Consider the following 17,044-nt stretch of genomic DNA (forward strand, 5'->3'; position numbering starts at 1 on the left):
TTTGCTTAAAGTAGTAAGTGTTGAATAAATAATGTTATGAAGGTATACTGGTATAGCCTTTTTCCCCCTACAACTAAATAGACAGAGCTATTAGTATAGCTCTAAAGTTTAGTATAGCTAAAAGGTATAGCCTTTTCCCCCCCTACAACTAAATAGATAAAGCTTCTTCAGAATTATGAAACTTCACTAAAATGACCTTAAGATTTTAAAAACAAATATTATCAAAATTATGATAAGCTGTTCAGATGACAGAATCAATGAAAAGCATTTATTTGCATTCAAAATATTTTAATAGTAAAGAATACAGAGTAAATCTCAATGTGTTCCTAGCATTTAATGGATAACTTTACAAATTTGAAAACTTAGCTAAAACAGTTTTCATAAATACAAGAAAAGGTAAAAACAAAATACAATCATCTTATTATTTGAATACAATTACAAGATTTCAGGTAACATGTGGTTATTTCAATTTAGGCCAAAATATACAAATTTTAAAAACCAAATTATTTATGCAAAAATAAAGTCTCAATTTCAGAAACTGTTTGGCTCTTCAGAAAATAAACATTTTTAATTAACTATAAATAAGATGTTATTAGGCTCCTTAATCACACTTATTTTCTGAAATTAAGCAAATAGCTTTTCTGCATCCTTTAGTTTTTTTTTCCTATCCATTTTGGCAATTACAGCCCAACGATCTTCCCTCATTTTCCTCATAGCTCCAAACTTCAGTGTAGATCCAGGGGTTGTTAGAGATGAAGGGGTCTGAATATAAAATAAAATAAAATCATAATATATTTAATTTAAAAAGATAAAGTCCAGCTTTTGAAATTTGCTTTCTGTAGTAAAAATGAAAAGATACCTGTTTTGGTGTTCTGACACAAAGATGAGGAGTTGGTGGATTATTAGTCTTGTACAGTTTTTTCGATGTCTCTTCTTCTGCTACCATGCCCTTAAAGGAAAATACAAAAATATTAATTTGGAGTCTGTCACCACTGATATTTGTTATTAAGATTTTTCCTACATATCACAGAGAGGAGGAGAAAAACGAAGAAGGGAAAAGAGGAAGAAAGGAGGTAAGAGAAGGGAAGAAAGAGGAGAAAGAGGAGAGAAAAAAGAAGAAAAACTGAAGACAATGACAAAATAAACCCTCCATCTGTCAAACAAGGACATAGATTTGGATTCTATTAACTATGTTCCTGAAAGGTTATGTGAAATACAAGATGTGTATGAATAGTACTTATTTTGTTATTTCTATTTCAGTTTCAGAGTCTTTATACTACTACCTTTCCTTCCCCTTCCCCCCAGCCCACTTATTCAAACTCACACTTCGGCTTTAGAATAAGCATTTATAATCCTATAAAGCTATAATGTTATCAATTATCAGTTTATGAGTATTATAATGTCCCTACACAATAGCTAACACGTATTTAGTACTTTATGTTAGAAACTGTTTTAATCACTTTGTGTATTTTAGCTTTAATCCTCACAACAATTTTATGAAGTAGGTATACTATTATTATCCCCATTTTGAGGGTGAAGAATGAAGACACAGAAATATTAAGTAACTTGCCTAAGATTATACAGCTAGTAAGAGGTGGAGCCAGGATTCAAATCCAGGTAGGCTGGTTCCAGAATCCATTCTCTTAATAAATATACTACACAGATTTAGTCAGGCAAGCAATCGGTTTACATTATCTTTTCCTGCTCCTAATGTCACATTTACAGAAGCTTCATGAATAAAAATATTCAAAGAGATTTTCATGAATTCTAAGATTTCAGCAGAATTCAGTAATTCATAAAAAGCTGCCTTTCAGATACACTCAGAACCAGTATGTACCAACTGACCAGCTTAGAAAAGAAAAATTTTTTAAATCATCCTGGAAACTGTTAAAATTTTACTCAGTACATAGCAAACTGATAATTCATTAATGACTGCCCAAATAAAAATAAATTAACCCAATTAAAACAAAACCTTATCTGTCCTTCTAACTCTGTAACGTTCACCTTTTCATGTGCTTGTTGGCCATTTGTATATCCTCTTTGGAGAAATGTCTATTCAAGTCTTTTGTCCATTTTTAAATTGGGCTGTATGGTTTTTGGTGTTGAATTATGGGGGTTCCTTATGTATTCTAGATATTAATCCCTTTTCAAATATATGATTTGAAATATTTTCTGCCATTCTCTAGCTTGTCCTTTCACTTTAATAGTGTCCTTGGATGCACAAAAAATTCTTTATTTTGAAGCCAAATTGATCTATTTTCTCTTTTCTTGGCTGTTTTTGGTGTCATACCCATTAGGTCCTTGCCAAATTCAATGTCATGAAAATTTTCCCAATATTTTCTTCTAAGAGCTTCATGGTTTTAGCATTTTTAGATCTTTGATACATTTTTACTTAATTTTTATATGTGGTATAAAGTAAGAGTCCAACTTCATTCTTTTGCATCTGGGTATATCCAGTTCTAGCACCATTTGTTGAAAAAAATGTCTTCTCTACCCACTGAATGGTCTTGGCACTCTTGTCAAAAATCAATTGACTATATATGTGAGGATTTATTTCTGGGCTATTTTATTCCACATATATCTGTCCTTATCCTAGTATTAATCTGCTTAAATTACTAGCTTTGTAGAAAATTTGAAAGTTGAGAACTATGAATCCCCCAACATTATCCTTCTTTTTCAAAATTGTTTTAGCTATTTGGGGACCCATGTAGCTCTATATGAATTTTAGTATCAGAGGTAGTTTTGACATCTTAACAATGTTGTCTTCCTATCCATAAGCAGAATTTTCTCCTATTTCTTTAAGTCTTAATTTCTTCCCGCAATGTTTATAGTTTTCATTGTATTTCAGCGTTTTACCTTCTTGGTTAGATTTGTACCTAAATTAATAGTAGTAGTAGTAGTAGTAGTAGTAGTGGTAGTAGTAATTTCCTTTTGGATTTTAATCATTGCTGGTGTATACACACATAACTGATGTCATGTGTTCTTCTACCCTTCCATGTTGCTGACTTCATTTATTAGCTCTAGTAGCCTTCTTGTGGAGTTTTTGTGATTTTCAATGGATAGGATCATGACATCTGTACATAGCTGTACCCCATACTGCATCCATATGCCGGCTTTTTAGCTCCCTCCCTCTCCCTTTGTCTTTTTTGTCTTGGCTATAACTTCCAGAACAATGTTGACTAGCAGTGGTGAAAATGGATATCCTTGTCTCATTCTTAATCTTAGGGGGAAGTGTTCAATCTGTTACCACTGACTATGATGTTAGCTGTGGGTTTTCGTAAGTACTTCTTATCATGCTGAGGAATTTTCCCTTTATTACTAGCTTTGTAAGAGTTTTTAATCATGAAAAAATGTTGGATTTTGTTGAGTGCCTTTTCTATACCAATTGAGATGAATTTTTTTCCCTTTGTTCTATTAATGTGATATATTACATTAATTTTCTTATATTGAACCATCCTTGTATTTCTCAGAAAAACCCCACTTGGTCATGGTGAATAGCCCTTGTAATATGATGTGGAATTTGACTAATGTTTTGTTGAGGATTTCTACATATACAATCATAAAAGATAATGGTCTTTAATTTTTTTCTAATAATATCTGTATTTTGCTTTGGTATCAAGGTAATGCTAGCCTCAGGGAATGAGTTAGCCTGAGTTCTCTAATTTTTTTGAACTTGAGAAGGTTATATCCTCAAATGTTTGATACAATCCATCAATGAAACCATCTGGTCCAAGGCTTTTCTTTGTTGAGAGTTTTTTTATTACTAATTCAAATTCTTTACTGTAAGTCTGTTGAGATTTTCTATTTCTTCTTGAATCAGTTTAGGTAATTTGTGTTTTGAGGATTTTACCCATTTGTCCATTTCTTCTAGGTTATAAAGTTTGTTACCATATAGTCACAGTATTTTTTTTATCTCTGAATAATTAGTAATAATGTACCCACTTTCATTTGATTCAAGTTATTTACATGTTCTTGTTAGTCTAGCCAAAGATTTGTCAATTTTGTTCAAATAAACAAATTTTGGTTTCATTGATTTTCTCTATTGTTTTCTATTGTCTAATTTGTTTATCTCCCCTTGAATATTTATTATATCCTTCTTTCTGCTAGCTTTGGGTTTAGTTTGTTCTTCTTTTCCTAGTTACATAAAGTGTAAAGTTAAGTTACTGAACTGAGATCTTTCTTTTTTAGTAGGAATTTGGGAACTATGCCTTTCCTCTGAGTGTGGTTTTTGCTGTATCACATAAGTTTTGATATATTGTGCTTTCATTTTTATTCATATCTAAGTCTTAATTTCCCTTGTGATGACTTTTCTGATTAGAAGTGTGTTAATTTTCACAAATTTGTGAATTTTCTAATTTTCCTACTCTTACTGATTTCTAATTTCATCCCATTGTAGTCAGAGAAGATACTTTGTATGATGGCTATCTTTTAAAATGTATTGAGACTTATTTTGTAATCTATACGGCTTATCCTGAAGAATATTCCATGTGCACTTGAAAATGATGTGTATTCTGTTGTTGTTGAGTGTTTTGTATAGATCTGTTAGGCCTATTTGCTTTATTGTGTTTTTCCAGTCCTCCATTTCCTTATTTATCTTCTGATTGTTTTATCCTTTATTGAAGGTGGGGTATTGAAGTATCCAACTATTGATGTAGAACTATTAGTCCCTTCAATTTTGTAAAGACTTTCTTCATGTATCTTGAGGATCTGTTATTAGGTATAAATGTTTAAAACTCTCATATCTTCTTGCTGTACTGAAACTCTTATTAATATAAAATGTCATTCTTTGTTTGCCTCTTGCACTTTTTTGATTTAAAACCCATTTTGTTGGATAGAAGTATAGCCAGCCCAGATCTTTTATGGTTACTATTTGCATGGAATATCTTTTTCCACCTTTTGACTTTCAATTTGTGTCTTTGGTTCTAAGATGAGTTTCTTTTAGACAAAACACTAGTTGGATCATTCTTTAAAATTTATTCTGTAAATCTATGTTGATTGGAAAGTGTAATCCATTTAAAGTAATTACAATAAAGAGAGACTAACTTCTGCCTATTTGCTGTTTGTTTTCTATATGCCTTATAGGTTTGTTGTTTCTCTCTCATTTTCTCCATCACTGTCTTCTTTTATGGTTAGGTGATTTTTTTTTTTGTAGTGAAATGTTTCGATTCCCTTTTCATTTCCTTTTGTGTATATTCTACAGATTTTTTTGTATGGTTACCATGGGGATTACATTTAATATCCTATAATGTTATAACAATCTAATTTGAATTTATACCAACTTCACTTCAATAGCCTGCAAAAATCCTGCTCTTATACAGCTCCATGCTCCTTTTCTGTTATTGATGTCACAAATTACATCTTTATACCTTGGGTACCCAGTAATGTAGATCAACAATTTTGATGCAATTTCTTTCAAATCCTGTAGAAAATAAAAGGTGGAGTTACAAACCAAATTACAATGCTAGCTTTTATAAGTTCCTGTGTAAATTATTTGGTAACTCCCTCAGCTTTTGTTTATCTGGGAATGTCTTAATTTCTCCCTCATTTTTGAAGAACAGTTTTTGCAGGTATCAAATTCTCAGTTGATGATTTTGTTCTTTCAGCACTTTGAATATGGAAAACTATTGTCTTCTGGCCTCCAAGTCTTCTCAGTGAGAAATCAGCTGATAAGTGTATTGAGAGTACCTTGTTTGTGATGAGTTGATTCTCACTACTTTCAAGATTCTCTTTGTCTTTAGACAGTTTGATTATAATGTGTTTTGACGTGAGTCTGTTTGATTTTATACTACTTAGAATTCAGTGAGCTTCTTGGATTTGTAGATTCATTTTCTTTCATCAAAGTTTGAGAAGTTTTCAGCTATTACTTTTTCAAATATTTTTTCCCTTTTTTCTCTCTCTTCTTCTGGGACTTGTACAAAACATATTGATGTTTGATGATGTCCCACAAGTCTCAGGCTGCCTACTCACTTTTCCTTTTTTCTTTCCTTTCCTCAAACTCAGTAATTTCAATGATCCTATTTCCAAATTCATCAATTCTTCTGCTTACTCAAATCTTTTGAATCTCTCTAATGAACTTTTCATTTTAAGTTATTGTACTTTCAACTCCAGGATTCCTTCTTGGTTCTTTTTATAATTTCTATCTCTTTATTGGTATTCTCATTTTAGTCATACATCATTTTTCTGTCTTTGTCTATGTCTTCGTTTAGCTCTTTCAGCATCTTTAAGATGGTTGTTTTGAAACCTTTATCTAGTAAGCCCAACATCTGGGCTTCCTCAGGGACATTTTCCGTTGACTTGTTCTGTTCCTTTGTATAGCCCTACTTTCCTTTTCTTTGTATACCTTGTGATTTTTGTTGAAAACTAGACACTGGACTCTTATAATTAGATAGGTCTGCAAATCAGATTCTTCACTTTCCCCAGGGTTTGTTGTAGTGGGTTAGTTTTGTTTTTGTTTTATGTTGTATAAGTTTCTATGCCAGGGATCAGGATGAGGTGAAAATTTGAGATCTCAGGTTTTTTCTGAGCCTGTCTTTCCCTTGGCACATGTAGTGGTTTTAAATACCCCATAAATGTGAGTGCTTTTGAGTGTACTAATTCTTAAATGCCTGGTTCTCCAAAGAAGAAAAATGAAAAGAAGAGGAAGGCAAAAAACAAAAAAAACAAAAAAAACAAACAAAAAAAAACCCCCACAGATACAGTTCACTTAAATCCTCTAAGAAGACACAAGCCAGCGAGGGTTGAAAGAATGGCAGGAAGTTTCTGTGCCTGCACCTCAGTGGTGAGAAGCAGCAATCATGATATGGAACACTAAACCTTGATACTCAGAGAAAAAGTCCTTGTTGCTTACCCTGGCTATGGCCAAGACCTGAGCATAGCTGTCTGCCACAGGCCTATGGATTGGATGATAGGTAGTTACTACCATTCTTAAGGTTGCAAACTTAACTATAATTTACCAAGTTGCAACCCTGGAAATTGCAAGCATTCAAACAGTCTCCAGAGCTCCAAAATAGTTATTTCTGGCAATTTCTGCAAGTACAATTGCTATCTGGGTGGAGAAATAAATTTGTGGTATGTCCTACTCCACTATCCAAGATCACTTAGACAATCCATTTTTACATCTAACTTTTTATAATAATTTGAATCTTCATCAAAATTTAAACACAATAGCTAAGAAATTTACAAAAATAGTAACTTCAAATGATAATTATAACCAAATAAATAGACATGAAATGTCTTTTTAGACAAGTGGAAATAATTGTGTATACATATAATAGTGTAGTATGTTTATGGTGTTGCAAAGTTGTGATGCTTTTAAAAATGAGATGAGTCATTTTGAATCTCAGATCAGCTAAATTCACATTGCTAGAAAAATAGTAGGGATTCCAACCTTGGAGTGTCTAATCCCAGAGCTCATAGACTTTCTACTAATTCTCCTTACATTTTTATATATCTGGACTTCAGTTTAAGCTGGAAGTTACTATGTACATGGTCTTACATAGGCTTTGGAGCTAGATGGTCTGTGTTCAAATTTTGGCTCCCTGCCTTACTAGCTATGTGATCTTGGGCAAGTATCTGTGTGACTCAGTTTCCTCTTCTGTAAAATGAGAACAGCAACATTGTCTATACTTCTTAAACAGGAGATTGTTCTAAGAAATAATCTATGTAGTCTTTGAAACATTGCTTGGTTCAGTTTTAATCATTAAAATGCTAATCAACATCTATAAAACAAAGAGGTACTTGAGTAAGGATTCTGTATGTTAACTTCAATAATTAAAGTTTTAAGACTTCAGCTACTCATTTTTCCAGAACAAAGCAGTCCCAAAAAAGCTTGAAGAATCTCAAAAGTTGTAAGTGGCAACAATGAAACAAGTGCTTTTAACTGGAATTTTGTAATTAGGAATCTTTGGTATATTGCTTCATTTTGTGTGATGAGATTTATTTGGTTTTAAATTAAATGAATCTAAGTTTAACTATTCTCACTAAATCAATATTATAACTTCAGAAAACACTGGTATGTGTGGATACACTCATGGTAGGGAGTAATTACTAATACAAACTGCTAGGGGAAATATCTTCCTTAAACAACTCATCTTTAATACATTAACTCTTTAAGAATAATAGTAATGTTATACCTTGATACAGATTTCAACCAAAAAGTGGTTATAAAATGAAGTAACATGTATATTAGCAAAATCAAAAGGGGCCCTAAATAACAAATTTGGCTATAGCAAGATTCATCTAACCTTTCTGAAAGAAAGAAAGAGGAAAAAGAAAAGAAACAAAAAAAGAGAAAATGTGGTTAAAAATTCCTTGTAACACTCTGCTGGAAAACAAGATTGTTAATCATGTGTCAACTATGTTACATCAAGTAATTCAAAATGCCATGTTTACTGAAGTTAGATTATTTGAACCCTATCCGAATTGCTGCAAAAGCATATAGGGCTCTGTGTTGTAGTAGAGTTCTACTATATTTTTGTATTGCAATGGTAGATGCTATGTGTAGATATTATACATTTACATCACAAAAAGTAATGTATAAAAATAATGAATAATGTAAACAAGTAATAAATACTGATTTGTAGTATTTTACCAAAAGATCAGTAGTTTCTGAACTATCCGAGTTAACATCAAACTCAAAGACCATTTTTCTTTTTTTATTACTTTCTTCGGTAGGTATATTCTTGCTTTCTCTCTGCTGAATTTTTAGTTTCGTTGGTGTCTTCACAGTATATGCCTATCCAAAAAGAAAAACAATACATTTTCCCATCAAAACCCCCGTATTATTAATAAAGGCAAGTTAAGTCTTTAGCAATCAATAACTCTCAATTATTAGTGGAATGTATATAGAGATTTTTGATAAGAATTTAATTCAGGTATTTTTGATGCTAAAACTTACAACTTCCTTCCAAAAATTTTTAATAGAAAACTTTTTCTTTGTCCTTCCCTTCAACTTACTGAAGAAAATAATGGCAGGAGAGAGTGCAGAGAGACACTCTTCAACTTCAGGAGTCAACGATCTTAAGAAGAGGGATTTTTAACTTTTTTAACAATGATTCAGACCAAAAAACAGAATGAGTTTAGCTCTCTCTACAAAAATCCTTACTGATTTATGAGAAAATAGGTATGCTTATATTTTGTTGATTAAGTAAGTCACATTAGTCAATGTTTACTATTCCATATTTCCCCGTAAGTTTTACAATTTTTTTTCAAGTACCTTAAAAAGTTAGGTCAGTGACATCAGCAAAAATGGCACAGTAAGGTACTCCAAAAATTTTCTCTTCCATAAAGCAATAAAATACTAGTAAAATGGTCAAAGTCCACTTTTTCAGAACTCTGGAAATTAACCAAAAGCTTGTCACAAACTGTAGTGTTTATTTAAAAAAAAAATAATAATTGGCAGAGGGGTGCCTGGGTGGCTCAGTCAGTTAAGCTTCCGACTTCAGCTCAGGTCATAATCTCACAGTTTGTGGGTTCAAGCCCTATATCAGGCTCTGTGCTGGCAGCTTAGAGCCTGGAGCCTGCTTAGGATTCTGTGTCTCCTCTCTCTCTCTCTGCCCCTCCCCCACTCATGTTTGCTCGCTCTCTCTCTCAAAACTAAACATTAATTTTTTTTAATTATAAAATAAAATAAAATAAAATAAAATAAAATAAAATAAAATAAAATAAAATATAATTGGCAGAACCTCCATAAGAACAGCAAGCTTTGCGGTGTCTTAACTTTTCTTCATCCTAGCTCCCATTCTCTATGTTACCCTTAAAAAATAACATCCCACACTCCTGGTCCAGACTGGCAGCCATTAGTCAGAGCAAAACAAAATTGAGAGCTCTTTCAAAGCTTTTATTCCCAAAGAGTTGTCATTATTTGACCTGTCTAGGGGTTCTGTGAAAGACCTCACAAGCTAGTCTGTATTTAACCTGATTCAGAACTCATTCAGTACAAAAGCTTTCTCTTTGGTGTTGAGTAGGACACAGCATTTATCAAGACAATTATAGACAAGTGTTTTCACTTTGCAGTTCCATGAGGCAATGATTTTAACAGGTCAAATGATAAACTAGACAAAAACTTCAAAAATTCTGGCATTCCTGGAAATATAGAAAGCCACACATGCATAGGACTGTGAATAAGCACAGGAAAGACCTAAGAAGGCCCTAGTTGAGCTTGAAGATTCAGTTATCAATGGTCTGGCTGAGTGCTGAAGGTATACCCTAATAAGTACCTACAGTCCATTGGTAAAAATTGGGAGATTTATTGGTACAGGCTCAGTTGGTTCAAACATTAGCTGAACATTAAGCTAACCAAGTAGAAACTTCAGTGGCACTCAAAGAATACAAACTTTACAGAATTAGTTTAGAAAAGTCACTGAACAAACAACAACTATAACAAGCAGAAACAACAAACCCTAAGGACAGGGGTGAATCTGATCTCCACAGCTGTCACATTATGTTATTTTTAGTGTTCAGATTTCAAGAAAACATTATGAGACATGCAAAGAAACAAAAAACTATGGCCCATCACAGGGGTTGGGATGGTACAATCAAAAGAAACTATCCCTAAGGAAGACCTGTCATGGATTTCCTAGACAAAGGCTTTAAGTCAGTTATTTTAAATATGTTCAAGGAGCTGAAGAAACCCGTATCTAAAGAAATAAAGTATGATGACAATCTCTAACCAAATGGAATTATCAATAAAGATAAAACTTATTTTTTTAAAAAGAACCAAATTGAAAATTGCAGTTGAAAAGTATAATAAGTGAAACGAAAAGTTCAGTAGAGGGGCTCAATATCATATTAAAGCAGAAAGAATCCATGAACCTGAAGATAGTTCAAATGAAATTATCTGGTCTAAGAAATAGAAAGAAGAAAAATGAACAGGGCCTCAGAGACTTGTGGGACACCATCAAGTATACATAATGGGAGTTCCAAGATAAGAGCAGAGAAAGGGAAGAAGAAACATTTGAAAAAATAATGGCTGAAAACCTCCCAAATTTGGTGAAAACATTAATCTATACACCCAAGAAGCTCAACAAACTCCAAGGAGGATAAACTCAATTAGAACTACACTTAGACATACAATCAAACTGTCAAAAGTCAAAGACAAACTAGAAAAGCAGTAAGAGACAAGTGACTCATTACATACAGTTGATTTCTACCATAAACCATGGAGTTAAAACAGCTGTAGGTTGACTCCAAAGCACTTAAAAAAACCTGTTTCCAAATAATTCTATACACACCAAAACCATCCAGTAAAGAAAACTATATAATTATAAAAGATAATATGCATGTATTTGTTTATAATTCTTTTTTCCTATCTAATCTAAAATGCAGACACATAAGGCAATAATTATTATACTGTATCAATGGGCTTAAAATGTATAAATATATGATTTGCATGACAATGATATCAAAAGAGAGAGGGAATGAAACTAAGTTTGGGCAAAGTTTTTGTATACCGTTGAAATTACATTGGTATTAATTCAAACTAAATCATTTTAAGATGTTAATACTCAGGTAATCACTAAGAAAATAATTCAAAAAGTATAATAAAAAACAAGAGGATTAAAATGGTATACTAGAAAATACTTAGGGGCACCTAGGGCTCACTTGGTTAAGTGCCCAACTCTTGGTTTCAGCTCAGGTCACGATCTCACGGTTCGTGAGTTCAAGCTCCACATTGGGGTCCATGCTGACAGCTCAGAGTCTGCTTGGGATTCTCTCTCTCCCTCTTTCTTTGCTCCTCCCCCACTCATGCTCTCTCTCCCTCAAAATAAATAAATAAATAAATAAATAAATAAATAAATAAATAAATAAATAAACTTTAAAAATTTAAGATCAAGACTAGGGAAGTATGCCAACTAAATGCAAAGTGGTACCCTGGATTGAATCCTGGAAGAGTAAGAAAACATTAATGGAAAAATAAAGTTTAGTTAACAGTAATGTACCAATGTATGTTTCTTAGTTTTGACAAATGTACATGGTAATGTAAAATGTTAACAATGTAGAAAACTGAGTGACTGATATAAAGGAATTCTCTGTACTACCTTTGCAATTTTCCTGTAAATCTAAAATTATGGTAAAAATGTTCTTTTTAAAAAAGTAAAGTCACCACAGCCATGAGAATGGCTAAAATCAAAAAGATAAAAAATACCATGTGGTAGCAAGGATGTGGGGCAACTAGAACTCTCACTCGCTGCTAGCTTAGATATAAATTGATGTAATGATTTTTTTTTTAAATGATTGGCAGTGTGGTACAATAAGAAACATACCTTTAGTTTTTGTCCCTGGTTCCTGACAGAGAACTTCTAAAACCCATGTAATTTTCTGAGTGAAAGGAGCATCTTTTGGTACAACATTTGGTCTTTGTTGACAGTAATGTGATAGGAGTCTTTTCCTATTCAGAATGAACTCCTTTCAACTGGACAAGAGTTAATGTTAATGAAATAATTGGCAGTAAAGGGCACCTACATAACTTCAGGATGGTGGCTTATTGCCGGAAAAAAACAAGGTTTGATTAGAAGTTTGTAACCTTTCAGTTCCACCCCCTGACCTCCTGGGAGGGGAGAGAGGTTGGAGACTGAGTTACCAATGGCCATAATTTAACCAATCATGCTAGGCAGTGAAATCTCCATTAGAAAGAAACCCTAAACGATAGGGTTCTGAAAATGTCCATGTTGGCAAACACACAGAGGTGCTGTTGGAAGGATGGAACTCCTGAAGAGAGCATGGAAGCTCTATACCCCTTCCCCTATACCCTGCCCTACTCATCTTTTCCATTTGGCTGTTCCTGGGTTGTATCCTTTATAATAAACTGGTAATAGTAAGTAAAGGAATTTCCGGAGTTCTGTGAGTCATTCTAGCAAATTAGCAAACCTGAGGAGGGGGTTGTGGGAACCCCCAATTTAGAGCCAACTGGTCAGTAGTACAAGTGGCAAACCAGGATTGTGACTGGTGTCTGAAGCGGAAGCAGTCTTATGAGACTGAGCCCTAACCTACTGGGATCTACGTTAGCTCCACGTAGTGTGAGAATTTAATCAAGTTGTAGGACACCTAGTTGGTGTCTGCAATCAGAGAACTGGCATGAGGGGGAAAAAACAAAAAACACAAAACACATGTTTTGTATCACAGTAAAAAACAGCCCAGGCAATATCTATTAAAATGTAACATATTATGCATAATGTTATTACCCAGCAATTTCATTCCTAAAGACATACCCAACCAAAATGCATACATGTCAAATACTAGAATTTTTATAGCAACACTGTTCATAAAAGTCCCATCTGGAAACTACCCAAAAGTCCACTAACAATACAATAAACAAAATATGGTACATCATACAATGGATTACTATACAGGAATAAAAACAGAGAATCTACAACTTAAAGCAACAATATAGATGAGTCCCACAAACATAATGTTAAATGAATAAAGCCAAAACAAAAATAATGATTCTGTTTATAGAAAATGCAAAAACAGATACATCAAATATTAGAGTTGGGACAGTAGTTAGCCTTGGCGGAGAAGCTAGTAAGGGGGGCAAGAAGATCTTCAGAGGTGATAATAATGTTCTGTATTTTATTGTGAATGCTGATTACTAAAAAAGTCATCTTTAGTTTGTAAAGATTCATCCAATTGTATAATTAAGACCTGGGCATTTTTTTTGCATATATTTCAATAAAAAGTTTTTTTTTAAGTAAGGTTCATTTTATACAAAGATCATTTCATGTGAATAATATAGTTCTAAATACAACAAAATAATTTTATATAAAAGCCTCTCTAAGCCATGTAGTTTACTAATTTTCATAATTTGCATGGTGTGGATAATATGTATAAACAGGATGTGAGAGACTCTTCTTTTTGCTCTGGAACTGTTAACTGGGGCACAAAGCTGTTGAAAAAAGTGCTAGTAACCCATATTCTAAAGAAAGTAACCTATGATTAAAGCCCAGATCCTTCGATCCTTCTTTCGGGCTTATTAAAAAGTGGTTAAACTGGCCATACAAGCACCAAACACCTCCTTTCTTCCCAGTTATCTTAAGGAAACTGAGAAGGAAAGGTATGAAATTTCAACTTAGAAGGATACAAAGAGGTAGAGATATTTTTCCCTTCAAGTTCCAAGCCAAGTGAGGAACTAATATAAAACTAGGGGCACCTTTAAGAAGATACACACTTAATGTATACCTCACTAGATACACACTTAGGGAGAAATTTCATTTGTCTTTGCATCTGGCTGAACAGTTTAGAGTATAAAGAAATTAGAGAGAAATGGACGGTGGGGGGGGAGGGGGGCGGGGCCAGAGTAGACATTCTGTACTACCATTTAGCATGCAAAGGCTGAATGAATTCCCCATGGATTAAGTGGGCATATGGAAGATAGCTAGTAACTCAGCCACCTCCTGGTGGTACCTGATCCACCAAGGGCTGACTGCTAAGTAAAGGACTCTTGCAGCAAGATGATGAAGGGTAAATAGCAAAGGAAGCAACTGGGGTGAAAAATGCCAAGTCAGGACCAGATTTCCCACATCAGGGAATGCCATCTGGTGAATGCCAAAAATTTATGGAATCTGCCCAAGGTGTCATTAAGTTGTAGACAGTAATTTAAAAAAAAAAATTTTTTTAACTTAAAAAAAAAAGGAAACCATTTCATGCTGGTATCACAAAAACTGAATTGGTTTTATATATGTATGTGCAATACCAGATATATGGCATATGATACTAAAACCTTTTTTAACCAAAATGTTATGAACTTCTTAGAAATTTTAGCAACCAACCTTTGGCAATGGTGTGGATAAAGTACTTTTGGCAGATGTCCACAAATAGTCTCTTTTGTCTCTGGATTTGCCATTGTCCGCTGATGTGATGTTTCTGGATATATTTTGTGAAGGAGCTACTTTAGAATCAAACTTCCAATAATGAGTTTCAGGTGTTTCCAACAGAGATGTCTGTGGTTTCTATATTGAACAACAAATAGGAATAAAATCATCACTATATGTCATTTAAAGTGCAGCAACTACTAGAGATAACACTGGAATAAACTAGAATTTACCCCCAAATTTATTATTAAATAACTTTCAATAAATTATATTTATCACTTTATTTTCCCATTTAAATGAAAATGGTATCTGCCCCTTTCTGTCTTCACAGAGCTGCTATAAAAAGAAATAAAACATCTCAACTCTCTAACTGACCAAAAGTTGAGGATTTGCTAAAGAAAAACCTCTATTCCTGGTGGCAAAAAAGCCTTTCTTTGTTGTTCATTACAATAGTCTAAAAGCCAGAGGGCAGTTTATTCTCATTTCTATCCATTCTCTTTTATGCTTTCGTATTTCCTCTCTCTCATCTATAAAAATATCGCCTTTCCTATCCACCAGCCTTACTCCCCACCAAAAAAAAAAAAAAAAAAAGAAAGAAAGAAAAGAAAAGAAAGAAAAATAGGTAAGAAAACCTATAAAAGTAAAGAACCAGAAATTTTTTCCAGGAGGAAAAAAAATGGTTTGTTTGTTTTTTTTTTAATTTTTTTTCAACGTTTTTTATTTATTTTTTTGGGACAGAGAGAGACAGAGCATGAACGGGGGAGGGGCAGAGAGAGAGGGAGACACAGAATCAGAAACAGGCTCCAGGCTCTGAGCCATCAGCCCAGAGCCTGACGCGGGGCTCGAACTCACAGACCTCGAGATCGTGACCTGGCTGAAGTCAGACACTTAGCCGACTGCACCACCCAGGCGCCCCTTGTTTGTTTTTTTTAAGAAAAAAAATTTTTTGAAGAAAAAAATTTTCTTCAATTCTGAAACAAATTGCAAATTTACTTTAAATACTTAGGTTTTATTTCAATTCAACGTCTTCCATTTTTTTTCTACCTTCATATGTATCTTCTCTTTAGCATCTGACCTATCTTTCTAGTAAAAGTTCGCAGTAGCTACTTTAATGGAATTGTGTTAGTTGCTTTGTATTTTATCACTTCTCTTGGTTGCCACTGTCTCCATGCATGGCAATTACTCACAAGAAAAAACGGAGCACATACAAACCACACACAAAGGGCTATTCTCAAAAGTTCAGTGGTTAAGTCTGTCATAAATTTAAATTAGGAGGGTATAAGATGCAGGATTAAGAGGTGACCACATGTGCTATAAAAATATTGGGAGTAGGGGAGCCCGGGTGGCTCAGTCAGTTGAGCATCGGACTCTTGATTTCAGCTCAAGTCATGATCCCAGGGTCATGGGATTCAGCCCCGTGTCGAGCTCCCTACTGAGCATGGAGCCTGGTTAAGGTTTGTTCTCTCTCTCTCCGCCCCTGCAAGTTCCTCCTCTCCCCCTTCACAACTTTCACACTCTCACTCTCTAAATTAATTAATTTTAATTTAAAAATTAAAAAACTTGGGGCACCTGGGTGGCTCAGTCGGTTAGGTGTCCAACTTCGGCTCAGGTCATGATCTTGTGGTTTGTGAGTTCAAGCCCTGCATCAGTCTCTGTGCTGACAGCTCAGAGACTGGAGCCTGCTTCAGATTCTGTGTCTCCCTCTCTCTCTCTGCCCCTCCCCCACTCGCACTTTCTCTCTCTCAAAAGTAAATAAAACATTTAAAAATTTTTAATAAAAAATCCCACACTGGGGCGCCTGGGTGGCTCAGTCAGTTGAGCAACTGACTTCAGCTCAGGTCATGATCTCATAGCTCATGAGTTCAAGCCCCGTGTCGGGCTCTGTGCTGACAGCTCAGAGCCTGGAGCTTGCTTCAGATTCTATGTCTCCCTCTCTCTCTGCCCCTAACCCACTCGCATTCTGTCTCTGTCTCTCTCAAAAATAAACATTAAAAAAAAATTTTTTTTTTAAATCCCACACTGGGCAAATGGATAAGGAGGATGTGGTATACATACATACATACACACACACACACACACACACACACACACAGAGGAATGTTACATAACTGTATAAAAAAGGATGAGATTGTGCCATCTGAGACACCATGGATGGACCTAGAAGCTATTATGCCAAATGAAATAAGTCAGACTAAGAAAAACAAATACCATATTATTTCACTCATATGTGAAATCCA

The 17,044-nt window shown here is 34.1% G+C and overlaps 1 protein-coding gene across 1 annotated transcript in view; it reads right to left on the reverse strand.

Moving 5' to 3' along the window:
• Positions 1 to 624: 624 nt before the first annotated feature.
• Positions 625 to 17,044, reverse strand: part of SYCP1 (synaptonemal complex protein 1) — a 117,252-nt gene continuing 100,832 nt past the window's right edge. Inside the window, exons 29-32 of the mRNA XM_047084884.1 lie at positions 14,766 to 14,945; positions 8,591 to 8,734; positions 860 to 949; positions 625 to 762 (exon numbers count right to left, since the gene is read on the reverse strand). Coding sequence (XP_046940840.1) covers positions 625 to 762; positions 860 to 949; positions 8,591 to 8,734; positions 14,766 to 14,945 — 552 coding nt within the window. The remainder of the gene's footprint in view (positions 763 to 859; positions 950 to 8,590; positions 8,735 to 14,765; positions 14,946 to 17,044) is intronic.

This window comes from Lynx rufus, unplaced genomic scaffold, assembly GCF_022079265.1.
Source record: "Lynx rufus isolate CCGP_SWC_20201006 ecotype Redwood Valley unplaced genomic scaffold, mLynRuf1.p SCAF_2, whole genome shotgun sequence".
NCBI lineage: Eukaryota > Metazoa > Chordata > Mammalia > Carnivora > Felidae > Lynx > Lynx rufus.